General features: G+C 53.9%; 1 protein-coding gene across 2 annotated transcripts in view; it reads left to right on the plus strand.

Annotated features, from left to right (window-relative positions):
- PCSK6 (proprotein convertase subtilisin/kexin type 6) overlaps nucleotides 1-19842 on the plus strand; it is a 171614-nt gene that overhangs the window by 95686 nt on the left and 56086 nt on the right. For both annotated transcript variants that reach the window (XM_027957143.2, XM_027957144.2), the window contains exons 7-9: nucleotides 7758-7930; nucleotides 13229-13441; nucleotides 16812-16912. In XM_027957143.2, the coding sequence (XP_027812944.1) occupies nucleotides 7758-7930; nucleotides 13229-13441; nucleotides 16812-16912 (487 nt within the window). The remainder of the gene's footprint in view (nucleotides 1-7757; nucleotides 7931-13228; nucleotides 13442-16811; nucleotides 16913-19842) is intronic.

Consider the following 19842-nt stretch of genomic DNA (forward strand, 5'->3'; position numbering starts at 1 on the left):
CTAGTGTTTTTCTGTTTTCAGCTTCATTGTTTTCTGCTCCCATCTTTATGCTTCCTTCCTTTCTCTTGCTTTGGGCTTATCGAAGTCTTTTTCTAGGATCTTGAAGTGGATGCTTCCATTATTGATTGGAGATGTTTTTCTCTTCTCTGATGTAAACGGTGGTGCCGTAAATCTCTCTCATAGCAGTAAGTTTAGCCATGTCTCACGGATTTTGATACGTTGTATTTGCCTTTTCATTCAGTTCAATGTTTTGTTTTTCCCTTGATACTTCCTTTAGGGCTCATAGATTATTTAAGAGCATGTTGTTTTGTTTCCAGCTGTTTGGAGATGCTCTGTTCTCTTTCTACCATTGGTTACTAGTTAGAGTCCAAGTTAGAGTCCCTCGTGGTTGTGGAACACACTTGGATAGGAGTTCAGTTCTCCTAGATTCATTGAGGTCAGGGGGTGAATCTATCTTGGTAGTCTTCTGCATGCACTTGACAAGGACGTGTATTCTCTTGTTGCATAGAATGTTCTAGAAGTGAGACCCTATTGGTTGTTGGTAGTGATGAGTTCTTCCACATCCTTGCCAATTTTCTGTCTGGCTGTTCTGTCAACTATTGAGAGAAGATGCTAGAGTCTGGCAAGGTGGTACTGGACCCCCCCATTGCCCACTTTGTTCTCCCTGTCCAGCCTTGGTGCCCTCGTCCTTGGTGTCAGACTCTGAATGAAGCCTGCTGCTGCCCACTGGCAGCCCAGAGGGGAGGTGGCTATCCCACCCACCTAACCCTAACCCCAACCCTAACCCTCTGGCATGGCAGGACCCTAACCCTAACCACCCCACCCCCTCACCCATCCCACTCCACCCCATCCCCCTCACCACCCTCGCCCCGACTCCACCCCCCGCCACAGCTTCCTTCCCTGCCTCCTCCTCTTGTCCCTTGTTTTCCAGGGCTGTTGCTGTTTTATTCGTTTCTTTTCTTGCTTCTGTTATTTCTAGGGCCCTGAGTAGAGGTGGACCAGGGGCTCGATTTCCCTTCGTCATCTGGCCAATTGGTATTTTTATTGTGATGGCGCTCAGTGCTGTCACTGGTTGCCATTAGTTACCAGATGCTGCACCAACACACATAGTCATCTGTGCATCTGGTCCTCAGAATGATGCTTGGAGCTGGGTGTTAGCACAGTTGCTCCACACCAGGGGAGACTGGCAGAGCGGAGGCTTGCCTGCTGCGTCTGGGTCCGCACCACTGCTGCTGGCAGAGCCAACATGTGAGCTCAGGCCCCTGACGTTAAGCCGAGGTCGCCCCTTTGCAGCTGTGGCTCCTGGTGCTGCAGCGGTGACCGGGTGAAGACTGTTGCCACCACTCCCGGGAGGAGGCGCAGAGCAGATAGAAGGGTCCATGCTCCGCAGTGGGCATGTGAGTCCTCCTTGGCTGCATTCACATTTCCTCCAAAGGTAACTGGGCCTTGCTTCTCTCTTCCAGCCTCATATGTTCTAAGCCGTGCTCCCCATCCTTCCTGTGATAACTGGGACAACCTGGGAAGTCACAGAGAGAGGATGGCGAGCCCTCCCCTGCCCTTTCTCCTCGCTGTCTTTATTCTCTCACTCTCTTAACCTTTTTTTAATTAAAAAAATTTTTAGCCCTGTGCTTAGTGTTCCCCATTCCTCTTTCCCTGTCTGCTTCTGGTTGGGAGTGGTGGTGGGTGGGCTCAGACGTGCGCCCACCAGCCTTCAGCTCATCGTCATCAGTGTCTCACCTGCCAGGTGAGTTCCAGACAGAGCCCTCCCGGCTGGTTCCTTGAGAGCCCCTCCCAGACTTGGAGGGGTGAGCCAGGCTGCTGCATCGGGTCCTCTGACCTTAGGGCCCCTCCCAACATCCTGTAGGATGCTCACCTGGCCCTGGCCTAAGGAAAACTTGCTGGGTGAAGTCACCTGTAGGGTGCGTGATGAAGCCCTTGCCTTTTTAATTTTAGGGGGCATCTGGCTTTTGGTGACTTGTTCCCCTGAGCTGATGCTTAGCAGGACTCAGACACTTCCCTGAGGCAGGATGGGGTCACCTGGAGCACAACCTGCCCCTGTGTCCAACTCCAGCTCAGTGAAGCCCCCCAGCCCAAGGGACAGATCCCCAGGCTGCTGGGGGGCAGGTGGTGCCCTGGAACTGAAAGGTGTCCTGCTCAGGCCTCGTGAAGGACAAAAGGCAGGTGCCTTTTCAGCCTGTTGACTGTTTCTGGGAAGGACAAGTGCTGCAGCCACATTCCTGCTGGTGTTTTTGTTCCCTGTTTTGATGGGGGAACTGAATCATGCTTTTCCTTTCATAAACAGGAGAATGTTAAGTACATAACAGCTAAATTAATCCTTGCCCATAAATTAGTTCATTATGTTAATTCAGGCTCACAGAACTCAGTCTCATTAGCGTTTCCATTAAGCTGTTTAGGCTTATGAGTATTTTAAGAGTACAATTTAAGCTGCAGATTAATCTTCAAAGACTCCAAGTGTGTTTTTAACTGCAGGAAAATTTAAAATGCATTGGGAGGTTTGGGGGGATTTAGTGACTATGGGTAGCCACAGCCTCCACATTCTCATCAAAGGCCCCCACCTGCTGGGTATGGTACCCTGAGGCTGAGAGGAGCCTTAGGAAGGAGGAGATGGGCAGGTGTGGCCACCATCCTCCCCAGAGGACAGGTGAGCCGATTCTAGGCTGCATGTGCGGTTCTGAGGTTGTCCGTGTAAGCAGTTCTGCTCCTGGGGGCTTGTGAGAAAGATAGGCAGGGAGAGAACACACAGCATGTCCGAGCCTGCGTGACAAGCCAATGGCCTTCTTGCTGGGTGGTGTGACTGTCTTCTTGTCACTGCCTTCTGGTCTTCATCAGAGGCCCGCTCAGGGCATCCTGTCATAGGACATACATCCTTCAGGGCTCCTCACATTCCTGCCTATGGGGCTAAGTCCCTGTCCTGCCTGCTGTCCCCCTGTCCCACCCCACCAGCCCTCCTTGAACTCCTTTGCTCTCTGGACCCTGCTCCTGGTGCAGAAACCACGAAACTCAGTCACGATTTCAAATCTCCAGCGCACTGCTGAGGTTCTTCCACTTTTTACTGTTCTCTGACGAATCAGCAGAATCTGATTATGAAAGAGTGACCTGTTTTGAAATAAAGTTTTCCTTATTATTCAGTTATGACAGGCCCACAGGTCAGGAGACAGTGGTCCCTGAGTAGAGTCTGTCACTCACAGTTCCCAAGAGAATGGGTCATGCTGCCAGGGGGGACACATGGCAGGCTCCAGGGTCTCTCTGGAGGCAGAAGGAGCAAGGGAAGCAGTGATCTGCAGCCCTTATTGTGGTTTCTGCATAAAAGACAAGTGAGGAGGGGTAAACAGGCTTAAGATGGGCTAGTTTGAATCATTTCAGGGCTGGGGGCTTAGGGGCTGCCCCTGGTGGTCTGGTTCCTGGCCCTGGGGTGATTGGGGCAAGTGGAGAGTAACCTGAAGGTAAGACCCCCCCCACCACCACCAATGAAAGACATGCTTGTGAGGTGGGCTCTGGATTGTCTGGTTTGCCGAAGGAAGATATCCTGGGGGCCTCCTGTACCATCTCTACGAACTGGCCAGCCTGGGAGTGTGGGGGTTCAGTCCCTGCAGGGTCAGCAAGGCCTGAAGCATCAGAATACAGAAAATAAGAGACAGGGTTCATGCGAGACCTACTGGGAGAGGCCTCTTCTGAGGGGCCCAAGAGTTTACTGATCACCGCTGGCTCCTGCCTCGCTTCCACCGTGAGGGATATCGGACTGAACAGGAGCCCAGGGAGACCTGGTGTGGTGGTCAACTGTGGTGTCTGGACACTTCCTGTAACCCTGTGGCAAGTTCACATGTGCCTCCCAGTCCCGCAGACATGCCTCAGGTCTTAGAAGGAGGCTGTTCAGTGCAGGCATGTTTACAGATCTGAGAGCTTGTTTGTCTTGGGCCATAATGAGAGCAGAAGCCTTTTAGGTTTGCAGCATTTCTAAACAACTGTTGCAACCTCCCTCAGCCCAGAATGGCTGTGGGTAGGACAGAATATACTGTAGTTTTAGTGGAAAAAAAGATGAAATCAATTCTCTGTGGAAATTGCTAAAATAAACTCGGGATTAATGAGCAAAATTTGTTGGGGAGGCCCATTTGTCACACTCAGGAAGCCACAATCTAATTTTACTTGCCGCTGTTCATTGCTCTTGCGTTGCCATTCATTTGCTGAAGGCAAAACACACTACCTCTCAACAGACAAGAGTGGGCCCACATCCCGCTCCCCTTCCCTCCTCCAGACGGCCTGATGGCTGACTTCCTATTGGGGAGAGGGAGGAGGGCAAGGGGGTGTTCTTCCGGTTGTCTTTTCCTTGGCTCACCAACAGAAACCTTTTCTCTCGGTTCTAGAGGCTGAACGTCCAAGGTGAAGGTGTTGGCAGGCCTGGTTTCTTCCAAGGCCTCTCTCTATACCAGCAGATAGCTGCTCATCTCTGTCTCCCCGTGGTCATCCTTTGGTCTGGGTTGTCTGTGTCGGAATTTCCTCTTAGAAGGACACCAGGCCTGTTGGATGAGTGTACACCCATGTGACCTCACTTCAGCTTAATTACTCCTTTAAGACCCTGTCTGCAAGTCCAGCACCGCCCACCTCCCACTGGCCTGTGAACATGGACGGATGCAGGGCACTTGCAGGGGCAATGCAGTGGCCCTGGGTGGGTTTGCCCGCAGCACTCAAGCCTGTGATTTGCATGTGCTGTGTGCTCAGTTGCTTCATTCAAGTCCGACTCTGTGTGACACCATGGACTGTAGCCCACCAGGCTCCTCTGTCCATGGGATTCTCCTAGCAAGAGTACTGGAGTGGGTTGTCATTCTCTTCTGTAAATTAGAAGCAGGGGAAGGGAGGAAGGATGGGTCACTATGAGAAAATTGTGGTTGTTTTTTTAACTTCCTCAGGAGACTTGTAAAATCAGTGCTTTCATCGGGTTCTCCAGGACAGTGAGGCTGCTGTGGGTGCAGGTCAGTCTGTGGAAAGGTGACTGTTTGCGGCAAGCCCAGCTGTGCAGTCTTCCCAGATGTGACTCTGCCAGGGGCTGAGCTGCCCAGCAGGCCCTGCGAAGCCCCCTCCCCCTCCTCATCACACTTCTCCCACCTTGTTCCCTAGATGGGACCTCAGAGTAGACGGGTCAGCCCCGCATGTCCTGTTCCCAGGAGCCCTGGACCCAGCCTGCTGCCCAGTTGTGGGCACACCAACAACCAGGACAAACCAAATCCAGGTGGTTTGTCCACATTATTTTTGTACCTGACAGTTTATGGAAAATGGGTCTTTATTTTTTCATTAAAGAAATGATGACTGTTTTCTTCAGTTGGGTATTTCCAGAGAGCCATTCGCATCTAATGCCAGTACTAGAACAGCAGGTCTCCACTGGAAATATTTACCTTTTCCTTGTTGGCAGCTTGTCAGTGTTGGGAAAACAGATGCTTAATTAAAAACTCAGTATGTCATGCTTTCTTCCTCACACATCAGTCGCTCTTCCTCCAGGATGGAGGAGGAGGCATGTGAGAGGTGTCGGGAAGCATTCTGGTCCTCTGTTTTTACGTACCTGGGGGATGTCTCCTGGCGTCTTGTTCCTGTTCAGACATTGGCATTCCACCACCCATCCCTGGCCTGGAGAGGCCTGAGGGTGGCAGGCTACTGTCACCACCTGGATGGCAGAACTGGTTTGGTTTTGGCTGTGTGTATGGTTGGTGGGGTCTCTTGCCCTGGAGAATCCATTGCTAAAGATAAGGACATGAAGAAAGCAGCTGCTTTTTCTTCAGAAAGCAGAGGGCATCAGGGCCCCGGTGTTATTATCCTCCCGACTGCCCCAGCAGGTTTTGCGGAAAACATGGGCTCAGAGAGTGTGAGACCCTGGCCCAAGGCCAGACGCAGCTGGGATGTGATTCCACCCTGGGACTGTCTAGCGCCTGCTCTCTTCCCCCTGAAGCACTCTGCGCTTCATCTTGCCCCGGGGCTGTATCTTTGCCTCACGAAGCAGCCAGCATCCTGTACTGGTTGTGGCGCCTTCTCAGGGTTCATGGCTCCAAGAGCCCCAAGGTCCCATCTGTGACACAGCCATGGAGACAGGGGCCCTGGACACACAGACCGGAGACCAGGAGGCATGGTTTTGGGGGCCCCCAGAAATCAGAAAGGAGAAAATACAGCACGGGGGGAGTCCATCCTCCACAGATGCTGACAAGCCCAAAGAAGATTTGGCTCTTACACAGAGAACCTCATATTTATCAAGACACCATAAACAAAGTGAGAAGACAAGGCACCAACTGGGAGAAAGTATTTATAACATAAGTAGCTGACAAAAGATGAATTCCCAGTACACCCTATGTTATTTAAGCCCGCTTCCACTCATTAAAGCACCCACTGTTAAGGCAATGGATAAACTAATGCACATTTCTTAGTACTTTTCTGTGTGAGGGGCAGGCCTGGGTCAAGGCCTCAGGTGTTCAAGTTCATATTTTCCCAAGATGGAGGTTCATGTTGTCTGTTACTTTATTTAGTAGGCTCTGTAACTAACGTGTACCAGGCTTTATTTAGTAGGCTTGTAACGTGTGTCCCAGGCAATCCTTCATGTGTCAAGTAGTAAATGTTTTAAAAATAAAGGTAAAAAGTAGTTATTGTTAACAGCCCCTGGAAGTAGGTTCTACTGCCCCGGTTTTTACAGTTAGGGTCAGACCAGCTGCTGACACAGTGGCTGTGAACCATCTTTTTTGATGTTTTGGTGCCTCAGCAGATTTGACAGCTTTCATCACTGCACGTTACAGATGTCAGAAGCTTAGGGAGATGAGGTAGCCCCGTGGTCACTAACTGGTTGCAACAGGTGGTCGGGCAGGGTCTCCCCGGTGGCCTGCCCCATGTTCCCCCCACCTCCCGTTGGTGAGGGGCCTCCTCCCCAGGCCTCCTCTCTGGAGCTGGTGACAAAGTGTCCACCCCCTACCCCCCGTCCTGTACTGTCACATCCAGTCTTGAACAATGGTGGCAGCCCCGCATCTTGCTACCAGGCACCTAAGGGTCCAAACCACTTGGGCAGCCGTGAGAAAATACCACAGACCAGGCGGCTCAAACCACAGGCCCTTGTGGCTCGCAGCTCTGGGGGGCGTGAAACCCAAGTTCAAGGTGCCAGCCCACTGCTTTCTCGCGATGGCCCCGAAGTGTGGCAGCTGGCAGATGACCGCCATCTGTGTCCTCACGCGGCAGAGGAGATGGGAGGCACGCTCTCGCCATCTGTTCTCCTGAGTCTGCTAGTCCTGCCCTGGCCCCTCATGACTGCATCCGAACCTCCTGAAAGTCCTGCCTCCAGATATGCTGGCATGGGGTTAGGGCGTCAACCCTGAGCCTGGGGACACAAGCCTGCGGTCCATGGAGGGTGAAGGAGTGGGGAGCAGGCAGAGCCAGCAGGTGAAGCAGTTGGCATTGGTGTCTGCTCTCTCTTGAGGCCGTCCAGCCATAAGGAGCCAGCTGTCTGGTGACCTCAGCCTTCCCTCAGGCCTCAGCCAGGGCCCACGTGGCTGTGGGCACCATCGTTGAACCTGCGATGGTGCTCAGGTCTGAATCCCTCTCTTTCTGCTGTGAATTTCTCTGACATTGTGTTCAAGCAGGGTTTCCAGGCTGTCAGGGTGGGAGTTGCTAGTGGCTGGGGTCTCAGCTGAGTGTGGGGCCCGATGTTGTACATGGGAACCCCGCCCATGAGGGGCCAGCATCCACACGGCTCTCACATCCGCCTGTGCTTTCAGGCATCCGAATGCTGGATGGAGATGTGACCGATGTGGTGGAGGCCAAGTCTCTGGGCACCAGACCCAATTACATCGACATCTACAGCGCCAGCTGGGGGCCGGACGATGATGGCAAGACGGTGGACGGGCCCGGCCGGCTGGCCAGACAGGCCTTCGAGCACGGCATCAGAAAGGTGTGGTGACCCAGAGCCGTGGTGGGAGGGCAGGGTGAGGGGCAGAGTGAGGGCTCTCAACAGTTAAAAACCGGAAAGAATAAAGGAGCCAAAAACATAATATTAAAAGCAGTTCTACAAACCCAAGATGATCTTCTCTGCACATTGAAGGGCTCCACTTCTCACCCTTTAAGAGACAAGTATGGGATCAGCTTCATGCTGGTTTGCAGTCTGTCTTATTAAGTAACCAACATAGAAGTAAGGAGAAATCTTGTCATGTAGGTAGCAGTGAATAAATTTGAGGGATGTCACTGGAGGTCCAGTGGTTAAGACTTGTATGGGGGCAGGGGTTCCATCCCTGATCAAGGAAGCAATACCCTATATGCTCCACCAAATTAAATAAATATATAAATAAATTTGAGGATCACACACAGAGTCAGAGTGACTCAGAGAGAGCCCTGACACAGGATGAGGTGGGACCAGGGCCAGAGCGAGGGAGAAGTCAAGTGGGGGCTCAGGGCAGCAGCACCCACCAAACTAGAGCAGATGGATGTCATCTCATTACAGAGTCACTGCTCCCAAGGTGCCTGCAGCTCACCTGCCAACCCCAGGACTCTGCCTCGCAGCCTGACAGCCCCCAGCTTGGGGTGTGCAGCTGGGTGGTGGGGGTCCTAGACTGACCACCTGGCCTGTTAGTGGGGCTCTGCAGGTGGAACGGTGTCTGGGACTCAGCCCACCTGCCCACAGAACCCCCATCTTGGAGCTCTGTCCATGCATCACAGGCTGTGAGCTCACCCCGCACCCCCAAGGCATCAGGTCTCCATGGTGCTCCCTCCCCACCAGTGTGCCACCCAGCCATTTAGGATGTCTGGGGTGGAGCCCACCAGGGGCTGTCAGAGCAAACATCTCAACCCATCGGCCAAGGGGGGCAGAAGAGGACACCCCAGTCACTCCATGGTCATCAGTTCTGGGTCCTTGTGAGTCAGGAAAGCTGGGGCAGAGAGGGTCCTGGAGACAACCTAGGTCTCACAGTGGATTTCTGGGTGAGGACAGCTTCCTGGAGTAGACACTGGCCTGTGGTCAGTGTCCCGGTGGCCCTGGGTGGCCAGGCAATGCCGGTGAGGTTAGAGCTGGAAGTCCAGGCCTCCCGAGGCAGGGTTTATGCCTCTGACTTCTCCTATGGGAGATAGGACAGTGGGGCTGGGTCAACCCCATTTTATTATTTATATACTTTTACCATACTGTTAAAGTTATTATTTTATTATAAACTGTGCACCATGATTAAAGTGTGGTCAATACATAGTTAACAAGTCAGATGGTACCAGTGGTTGTCCTGAAAGCAAGGCTTACCGCCCTCTGCACCCCACCTCACCCCCCTCCACAGGCCCTTGTTGATGATTTCCTTTGTCTGAATAATACAATATGGTCACTTTTCTGGATGTGCTGAGTTTGGTCACTTTCTATCTATTAATTCCCTTCTATGGGGCTGGGGGGTTTGTTTCCTGGAACACCCCCAGCCTCAGACCCCATGGTCTGGTGGCTCCAGGCCACGCGATACTGTACACAAGTGTGAGCCTTCTTATCCTGCCCTCTCTCCTCCCCGGCAGCTCAGGGCCTGAATGTCTGAGAAGTGAGTGACCAGAGTGGGTCTCCGTTCTCACGTCCCTCACAGCTCTGTGCTTACCCTGACACTCATGCGACAAAAGAAGCGGGGAACAGGTAGACATCAGCACGTCCATAGCTCACGCACAGGACACAGACGTCTTCCTCTGTCCTCATGACTCCGAGGAGATGTGCAGGCTCTTCAGTCAGCTCGGCGAGTGGCCGAGCTCACCGGGTGCTGGGAGGTCAGGGCATGGGCATATTAGCCGCTGCCAGATGCACAGATCTCATTGCCCCAATTTCCAGCATCCCTTGTTGTGGTCATGTGGCTGTCACTCTTGACACCAAGGGGAACCTCCTAAAATTAGACGTAAGTTAGAGACCACTTTTACTGAATGGAAATGGCAAGCCACTCCAATACTCTTGCCTGGAAAATCCCATGGAGGGAGGAGCCTGGTAGGCTACAGTCCATGGGGTCGCAAAGAGTCGGACACGACTGAGCGACTGAGCGATTTCACTTTCACTTTACTGAATGGAAGATGCTGCTTTTTAAAGATATTTTCTTTATTCTCTTACTTGGTCGCGCCAGGGATAAGTTGTGGTACGTGGGCAGTTTAGTTGCAGATGTGAGCTTTTAGCTGTAGTATGTAGGATGTAGTTCCTCAACCAGGGGTCGAACCTGGGCCCCCTACATTGGGAGCGCGGAGTCAGAGCCACAGGACCACCAGGGTCGTCCCTGAAGATGCTCTTTGAGAGATGTGAATCCTGAGTGTCGGCCATTTCTATGAGATGATTTCTAAAGATTCTGAGCGCTGAGGATGAGCTGTTTCCAGGAGATGGGCTGGTTGTCTGGGCCTGACCTCTCTCAGGTGTATAGGTGAGCTGTAGAGGGTGGAGTGTCGGGAGCTCTGAGGGCTCTGTGTGCTGAGTTCTGAGCCCCGCCGGCCTCATTCAGCCATGAGGAGTGCAGAAGCTGCAGAGGGACCGCGTGGTTCCTGCCACGTGTCAGTTTTCTAAGATACTGAGTTCATTGCATTATTTTCTTTTAGTCTTTCTGAATAAAATATGTCACATAGGGAGCCTTAAATTGCAACCATCAGAAGCTGTCACTGAGAATCCTCCTAGAAGTTTGATGGTCTCCAACCAAACCACATTCTTCCATCTGTTTTCATCCTTGATGCCCCACTTGTCACCTGCAGCCTCCCCTGCAAAACGTGACTGCATCTTGGTAGATGGTGCAGGTTCTGGTAGGCGCCATCAGACACTGTACTTTAGCATAAACAGGTGTTGGATATTGGTCCTCAGGTGGCTGGTCACCCAGAAGGGGAGAGTCTACCACACTGTGGCTGAAGGCACTGGCTGGCTGGGTCCAGTGCCAAGCATTCACTAGCATTCCACACGCACAGATGAGCCATCTGCTTCCCTGGCAAGACGCCGAAACACATTCTGAGGAGTGGAGGTGGTGTCTTTGTGAACAGAAGTGCGAGTTCACAGCTGGGGTTGGCCCATCCTCACCCTAGAGCAGGGTCCCCGTCTCCAGCTTCTGATGCCTGATGATCTGAGGTGGAGCTGGTGGAAAGATAATAAAGTGCACAATAAGTGTAATGTGCTCGAACCATACCAAAGCCACCCCCACCCCAGTCTGTGGGAAAATCATCTTCCACAAAACTGGCCCCTAGTGCCAGAAATGTTGGGGACCACCGCCCTAGAGCCTCCATCCTGTGGCTTCCAGGTGAACAGAAGATACAGAACATGAACACACAATCCTCAGAGACAGCTTGGACATTCCTTACACCTCAGCCCTGGGTGTTTCCTCTGCCCCGTTCCCATGCTCTTTTCCAGGAGACTGTTCCCAGGAGGGAGAGAGGCTCTGGATGCTCTGACGCCTGTGAGAACTCAGGGGTCCAGGGTTCCTGCAAAGTGCAGGGTGAAGAGAGGCAAGCCTTTGGCATTTAAGCCCCTGTTGTTTGCCGGCATCACTGGGGAGCTCATTAGAAACACAGACTCGGGCTTACCTGGACCAGCCAAGCCCATGCCTGCAACGTAGAGAGACCTAGGCATTGTCCTCTTGCATGTGAGCTGTGTAGGTAGTGTGAGTAGTGTGGGCACTCACGAGTGTGAGCAATGTGAGCAGTGTGGACGCTCACGAATGTGAGCTGTGTGAGTGGAATGGGCGCTCACGAGTGTGAGTGGTGTGGATGGCATGGGCGCTCACGAGTGCAGGCCGTGTGAGCGGTGTGGGCACTCACGAGTATGGGTGGTCATGAGTGTGGGCAGTGTGGGCACTCACGAGTATGGGTGCTTACAAGTGTAAGCACTCTGCAAAGCAGGAGCAGGAATGTAGCTCCCCCTGCCTCGAGTAACGACGGCCTTTGATCAGTAACCTACAGTGTGGTGAGGACTGAAGGTGAAGGTGTCCAGAGATGATTCTCGTGAGAGAATCAGAGACAGGCTCTGACTGAATTTCATTCAGATTCTTACTTCTTTGTATGAGCTTCGTGTGTGTTACTTGCACAGACAAACCCGTGTCCTCAGTCCTAGCAACTGCCCTTTGTGCTGGCCATTGGGACAGGACTCCCCAGAGATGTGGGAACAAGAGTGGATGAGGCAGCTTTGTGCCGGGGGCTGGGCTGTCTCTCAAGCCCCAGGCTGGAGCTGGCGGGAATGTTGGAGTGAAGACAAATCTGCACAAGAGGGCGGGCCCTGGGGTCCACTTGGTCCACATGTGAGGTGTCCTGGCACCTCTGGGGCAGGTGGATGCCTCAACCCAGGTGGCCTTGGGTGCCAGGGTCACATGTCTGCAATCCTATCAGAAGCAGGGCTTCAGTCAGCTACCAGGGTTGCAGGATTCCTTTGAAAGCTTCCTTTAAATTATCCAGTCGTTGGGGAAAGCCTGGGTTTCCTCCTGCATATTTGGTTGCGGGGATAGGGGTGAGGAGACTGGGGTGCCTGCCCATCTGGAGATGGGTGTTGGCTCCGCCCTCTGGGGCCAGCTGCACCCACTAGCAGGTCCTGCCTTTGGACCAACAGGTCAGCTCCATCTGGCACTGGTGTGCTTGTTTAGCCAGTGTCTGTGGCTGGAGGAGCCTGGTTGGGCCCATGGGTGAGGATGGAGCTTGGCCAAGCTGGCAGTCTGAGCGCTTCAGTGGAGGCCCTGTGGAGGCCCTGTGGAGGCCCCGGGGCACTCTCCTAGGATGGCCCTGGGCATTCTGGCACCTGGCCTTGTCCCATAGGTCCTGGGCCACCTGCTTTTCAAGGAGCTGGCTCCCCAGGAAGGGTGCATCTGCAGCTGGTTTTGCAGAACCTTCACCCCCTCTCTCCCAGGACTAGCTCTTGCAATTCAGAAACGTTAGGTTCATCCATCAGCTCCCATGTCAGTGTACGTGGGGGCAGTGTGGCGTTTATGCCCATGGGTTGCTACAGAGGAAGGCACTGGCATGGCCCTGGGACAGGACAGGTCACGGGAGGGCCTGCATCTTCCCCTGAAGAGCAGGGAGGGCTCCTCAGTACCATCCAGTCATTCTGCTGGGTCCAGAGTTTTGTCAAGGACTCTGTTAACATCAAGAGGAAGCCTAGAAACCACACACTTGGGGCCCCCATCTGGTCCAAGTGCATCCTTCTGAGTTTCCTCCTGGGGGAGGTGTGCTGGGCCAGGCTGAGACCAGCCAGCGGGGCCGTCCAGTGAGGGCTGACACCTGTCCCCACCCTCCCATCCAGGGCCGGCAAGGCCTGGGCTCCATTTTTGTCTGGGCGTCGGGGAACGGCGGCCGTGAGGGGGACCACTGCTCCTGTGATGGCTACACGAACAGCGTCTACACCATCTCCGTGAGCAGCACGACTGAGAACGGCCACAGGCCCTGGTACCTGGAGGAGTGTGCGTCCACCCTGGCCACCACCTACAGCAGCGGGGCCTTCTACGAGCGCAGGATTGTGAGTCTGGAGAAGGGTCTCGGGGAGGGGAGGGGGATGCTCCTGCCCCTGGTCTCATGAGTCCTCAGGGGCCTCAGGGAATGGTGACTCCTGCTCTTGTCCCATGAGCCCTCAGGGGGCCCTGGGGAGTGGGGTCTCCTGATCATGATCCCATGAGTCCAGATGGGGTTCCCAGGGGGAAGGGCTCCTGCTCCTGGTCCCATGAGTCCTTCTGGGACCCGAGGCGGGCAGGGTTCCTGGCCAAGGTCCCAGGAGGCCGTTAGGGCAGTTTGGACCCAGCCGCAGCCAGCCTCGCCATCAGGGAACTGGTTGCGCCTCGAGGTAAACCCCAGGCCCTTGGCAGCCTCCCTCGGACCCTGCCTTTCTAATTTTGGCACAGAATATCAATTAAAACCCTCTCTGGCTCGGGGGGTCTAAAAATACCCTGTAAGAATGGGGTGCATTCTCACCACAGTATCTTTTTTTAGCTTTCTAAATTCTGCGGTCACATTGCTTGGGGTCCAACTGGCCCGTTCAGTTTCCATGTGTGAAAGAGAAGGAGAGAAAGTCTTGGCTCTACGCTGAAACATTTTAGAAATCCGAGTGTCTCGGGTGTTCCCTTCTTCACAAAAGGACTTTTCTACACCCTTTAGGTTGAGAGTGGTTTTGTCCGCTGCAGTGGCTTCAACGAACATAAATCAGTGTGGTTTATCTTTTAAAAATAGCTCTTACTTTAGTGTATGGGTGAGGTTCATGCTTGTTCCTTCCCCAGATGCTTTCATACTTTAAAAAAGGTAGGAGGGGAGGGTTTCAAGTTGAAGTCAATGCAGAATTCAAGTGCACAGTCCTTAGGATGGTTTTTAGATGTCTAAAAAATGAGACCTTGGAGCTGGCCAGGCGTGGTTTAACCTGAAAACTCCCTGGCTGCTTTTCATTTCTCCTGCTGCCTGGCCACATCTGTAAATGTTATTTGCAGGCACATTGTCACACTTTCTTGTGGGAGCCTGAGGCTTCCCATTGCCCACTGTCCTCTGCAGTACCGGAAGGATCAACGGTCCTTCTGCTGCCAGCCTGGCATTGGCCTTGGCCAGCTCATGAAAGTACTCATTAAGTTGTTACTTTCCTTTCTGCTGGAACACGCACCCCTGGGATGGGGCTGAGATGCTGAATGGTGTCCTGTTGCTTTAAATATCTAGCTGGTTTGAGCTTGGACTTAGGACCTGTCAGAGGCCTGGGCTGGAGTAGGGGGATGGTGCAAGCAGGGCTTACAGCTCTGTGTGCTTAATGAGTCACACAGCCAGTGCATGTGTGTGTGTATGTGCATGTGTGTGTGTACATGCACGAACACACACCTTAGCTACAGAATGCCTTTATTCCTCCGTCTCTTCATGAAGAATTCTCTGAGCCCTAACATTCAGTAACTGGGTGTCGCTGGGCAGAGGGCAGAGGAGAAAACAGTGGGCAGCTGCTGTCCAGGGCCCTTCCCTGGTGGCACGGGTGGCAGGTGATTTTGTTTCAGCTCAGCCAAGGCAAGGTGTTTGCTCTGAGTCCCTTAGAGACCCTGCCAGGGGGCATGCCCTGTGCTGGATGCTCGGCAGCTCATGTCTGTGTTCGGGCAGGCGTCCTACGGCAGGCGTAGCTGGGGCCCCTGTCGCTCTCATGCACTGAGTGCCGACAGCAATGACTGCCTGGTGCTGAGACGGCACCTGTCCCGCCTTCACATTCTCATTACCCAGGCCACGCCACGCCCCAGCGGCACAGAGGGTCCCCTGGCTCCACTACCCCCTTCTGCCAGCCAGGGGAGGCTCCTCTGCTCACACCCTTTTCTCTGAGGCTGCAGAGCCAGCCCCAGGCCTGCCCTGCTCTCAAGAGCCTAGTCTTCTGCCCAGACACCCCCATTTCCGTCTGGCCACTTTGGACTGAGCACAGGCATGTGCCAGGCACGGGTGTTGCTTCCCCAGCAGCCCTGGGAAGGGCGTATCAGTAGCCCACTGGCAGGAGGATCCTGGGGTCACAGAGGGTGCAGCCTCCTCACTGCGCCCTGCCCTCCCCAGGGTCGAGGAGGGGAGTAGGCTGGTCCCTGCCAGCACCTTGTGAGTCTTCCTATGTGTGTGACCCGCGTGGGCTCCCTCTCTCGGGGTGATGGTCGGCCTCGCTGGGCCCTGACAAAGGAGAGACACTCTTGTTGTAAGAAGCTCTGGACTCTCCCCACAGCAGAAATTCTTTCTCAGGGATTTGCAAATAGGTGGCAGGAGCCTGGCAGTTGCAGGTATGTTGGTCTCCTGTTGGCACCATAACAAATGATCCCAAGATTCCCAGCTGGAGACAGCACAGCTGGGCCATCTCACAGTTCTGTGGGTACAAGTACAGCAGCCTCCACGGGCCCATTTTCTGGGCCTCACGAGGCTGAGTCCAGGTGTCAGCTGGGCTGCGTGTTTTCCGTAGGCTCAACAGGAGGGCCTGTCCAGTACGCATCCCATGTGTTGGCAGACCTCAGTTGCTTGTGGTTTTAGGACTGAGCTCCCATCTCCTCATGGGCTGGCTGCCGAGGCCAGTTCCTGGCTGCTGTGGGCCACCCACCTTCCTGGCTTGCATCCCCAGCATCCTCTCTAAAGCCAGCAGCACAGATCGAGTCCTTCCTGAGCTGCATCTCTGACAGATGTAAGGGCCTATGATTGCATCGCGCCTGCTGGATCATCCAGGATAAACCCCTGACTTAACAGTTGGCTGGGTGGCAGCCTTCGCTCCATCTGCACTAGCATGGGGGTCACTGCAGGGCCAGCACCCCTCCTAGCACAGTAGATGTCTCCTACCTGTGCCTCCGTGAGCTCGCCACCTCAGTTCAGGGCGTGCAGTCAGGCTGTGCCACGGTGAGACTCAGAGTCCGCGCCCTGCCCTAGGGCGCTCCGCGTGTAGCTCTTGCAGCAGGCAGTGTAGGGGCTTTGGGACACTGCCAGCTACGAGGAGGACATCCTGGTAGGGGTGGTCTGTGACCTCTGACCCATCCTCGGCCTCTGGCTCACGGCAGAGATGCTCTCCGGGCCACCGGCGCCTGCATGTCTTTCATGCTGCTCTGAAGTTGGGGCGACTTGGGGGTCATTGATGGGAGCCTGGCAAGGAGTCTTGCTGTGGAGGCCCCTCTGTTTCATTCTGTCTCTCTGTGGAGTCTCGGGGTGCATCTGCAGAGGTGTGGGTGTGTGGCTGGGACCCCATCTCCCCACCCCACTATCAGCCTGTTGCTCTGGGGGGTGCCAGATCCGTGGAAACCTCTGCCCCTGAGATGTGTCTGCGTAGCACCTCTCCTGTCCCTGGGTCAAAGTCAGCCTGCCCGGGGCAGTGTCCTGGGCAGCCTCTGACCTGGCTGCTTGCTTCCCCCCTCTCCCCCCACCAGGTGACCACGGACCTGCGTCAGCGCTGCACAGACGGCCACACCGGAACCTCGGTCTCAGCCCCCATGGTTGCCGGCATCATTGCCTTGGCCTTGGAAGCAAAGTAAGTTCTCACCTGCCTTCCCTTCTTTTCCTTTTTAAAAAAATGTTTAATGTATCAAAATACACATAATGTAAAATTTACCATTTAAGCCATTTTAAGTGTGTAGTTGAAGCATATTCACTGTTGTATGACCATCTCCACCACCCCCTGCAGGACGTTCCTCTTTGTCCAAACAGCTCCTATCCCCAGAAGACAGCTCTGCTGCAAAAAATCACACAGACAGAGCTTAGACAGGAGAGGCTCCGTCTCACAGTCCCAGGGCCCAAGGTCTAAGACTGAGTGTCACAGGGCTGGTTTCCTCTGAGGCTTCTCTAGGCTTCTCTCCTTGGTGCATCACCTTCTCCCTGTGTCCTCACGCAGCCTTCTTTGTATGTGTGTGTTTGTTGTTCAGTCACTTAGTCGTGTCTGACTCTTTGTGACCCCATGGACTGTAGCACACCAGGCTTCTTTGTCATGTATGTGTTTAGATCATTTCATTAGGACACCAGTTACCCTGGATCACTGCCCACCCTCTGGACCCCATTTCCCCTTAACAACCTTTTTATGACCCCATCTCCATGGGCAGTTACACCTCAGGTCCTGGGGGTCTGGTTTCCACGTGTGACTCTGGGGAAGGGACACAGCTGGCAACCACAGCTGTGTTCTCTGTCTTTGAGTCTGACTCTTCTGGGACTTCAAATGAGTGGAGTCCCAGAGTGTTTGTCCGTCACTCAGCACAGTGTCTTCCAGGTTTGCCCATGTCGAAGCAGGATGGTCCTTTTCCAGACTATCCTTAATAGGAGTCAAGAGGCTCCTTCCTGTCTCTCCCTTTTTCAAGCTCACAGCCTCCTGCCTTCATAGGGGCACAGGGAGCTAGTGCGCGCAAACCTCAAGCCTGTACTACACCCCAGATCACACTTTAGGTCAATACAGCTGCCCTCTGTCAAGGGGGCTCATGAGTGGTGATGCTTTATCTGCTTCAAGCCACATAAAAACCCTAAAATTGCCATGTGTTGGATGGGTCCACTTTGCATACGGTCATGGAATCAAAACAGGTTTTAAACAACAGTGGCTCCCAACAACAACCCGTGGCTTTGAAGGAGTCATTTGCTGCAGATGAGATTGTACCAAGTTGTGTTTGGGTTGCTGAGTCCATCTAATTATGTGTGTTTTGTTTGTTGATTCGCCTCAGGAGAAAGAGCATAAAGCTCAAATGCTACCCATTTAACAAAGAAACAGGTATGTTTGATTTTCAGGCCAAAATGTTAACTTCTGTGTCCTGGGGCTCATTTTAAAATACTAAATAGTTACTTGTGTGGAAAGTTGCATTCACATACTTAGTGATTCATTGTTCTATGTTTTCTTTCCTCCTTTTTTGGAAACATGCAAGGAATTTTGTTAGCTGAGGATATATAGAAAGCAAACCCTGTTTTGTGCCACTTGTTCCAGTAAACCTGGCCTGTGGACTCATGAACTCCCTGATTGCTATCTCCTCATCATTGTAGCCCATCCTCAGAATTTTACAGACGGCAGGCATCACTGGACACAGCGTCCACTTAGAGCGTGTAAGTGCAAGGGCTGGTCAAGGGAGGAAGGAGTTGTAACGGGCATGCTGCCAGCCTCAGCTGAGGGGCTTTGGAGGCTCCAGGGCCAGGACCGCTGCTCATGTGCACCGTGTCTTCCTGGCAAAGCCAGGTCGACCAGGGGAGGAGAGAAGCTCTCTGGCAGGAGGCCAGCAGGCAGCACATGACAAGGATGAAGGAAGAGCCTAGCGTGTGAGAAACGCCCCAAGGGTCAGCCGGGAGTTCAGGGCCATCTTGGAATGTCACATCAGTCCCTTCATGAGAAACCATGTCCAACACCATTTCTTAGATATGTTTCCATGCAACTGTGAGTGCAACTTTATTTCTGTCATCAGAAACCAGGTGGGTTTCCCCCTAGGAAAACAGTTTCTCACAGCCTCCCTTTCTGGACCCTCTGTCGTCAGCCCAGGCTTCCTGGTGCCTTATGCTGAGCTTCCAGGGCAAGGGGAGGCATTCTGCATCTTTGTGGGCCTGACGGTCATGAGCAGCTGCTGCTGCTGCAGCAAAGTTGCTTCAGTAGTATCTGATTCTGTGTGACCCCATAGACGGCAGCCCACTAGGCTCTGCCGTCCTGGGATTCTCCAGGCAAGAACATTGGGGTGGGTTGCCATTTCCTTCTCCAACTCATGGAAGTGAAAAGTGAAAGTGAAGTCACTCAGTTGTATCCGACTCTTCGCGACCCCATGGACTGTAGCCTACCAGGCTCCTCCGTCCATGGGATTTTCCAGGCAAGAGTACTGGAGTGGGGTGCCATTGCCTTCTCCCGTCATGAGCAGGGACCAGCCCAAATAAGCAAGACTGCGGCTGCGGCCGCATCTGTCATCTGGACTGCAGAGCCTGTGCCCGGCCTTTATGTCAGGGGGAGGAGTCTGTGCCCAACCTCACTGCCAGAGGGCGTGGTCTGTGCCCCTTCTCTACCAGAGGGCGTGATCTTCTCCCTCTCCACCGGAGGGCGTGGTCTGTGCTCCTTTCCACCAGAGGGTGTGGTCTGTGCCCTTCTCTACCAGAGGGCGTGGTCTGTCCCCTCTCCACCAGAGGGTGTGGTCTGCCCCATCTCCACCAGAGGGCGTGGTCTGTCCCCTCTCCACCAGAGGGCGTGGTCTGTACCCTTCTCCACCAGAGGGCGTGGTCTGTCCCCTCTCCAACAGAGGGCGTGGTCTGCCCCCTCTCCACCAGAGGGCGTGGTCGGTACCCTTCTCCACCAGAGGGCGTGGTCTGTCCCCTCTCCACCAGAGGGCATGGTCTGCCCCCTCTCCACCAGAGGGCGTGGTCTGTCCCCTCTCCACCAGAGGGCATGGTCTGTGCCCTTCTCCCCCGGAGGGTGTGGTCTGCCCCTTCCCTACCAGAGGGCGTGGTCGGCCCCCTCTC

The sequence above is a fragment of the Ovis aries genome, chromosome 18 (genome assembly GCF_016772045.2).
Source record: "Ovis aries strain OAR_USU_Benz2616 breed Rambouillet chromosome 18, ARS-UI_Ramb_v3.0, whole genome shotgun sequence".
Taxonomy (NCBI): domain Eukaryota; kingdom Metazoa; phylum Chordata; class Mammalia; order Artiodactyla; family Bovidae; genus Ovis; species Ovis aries.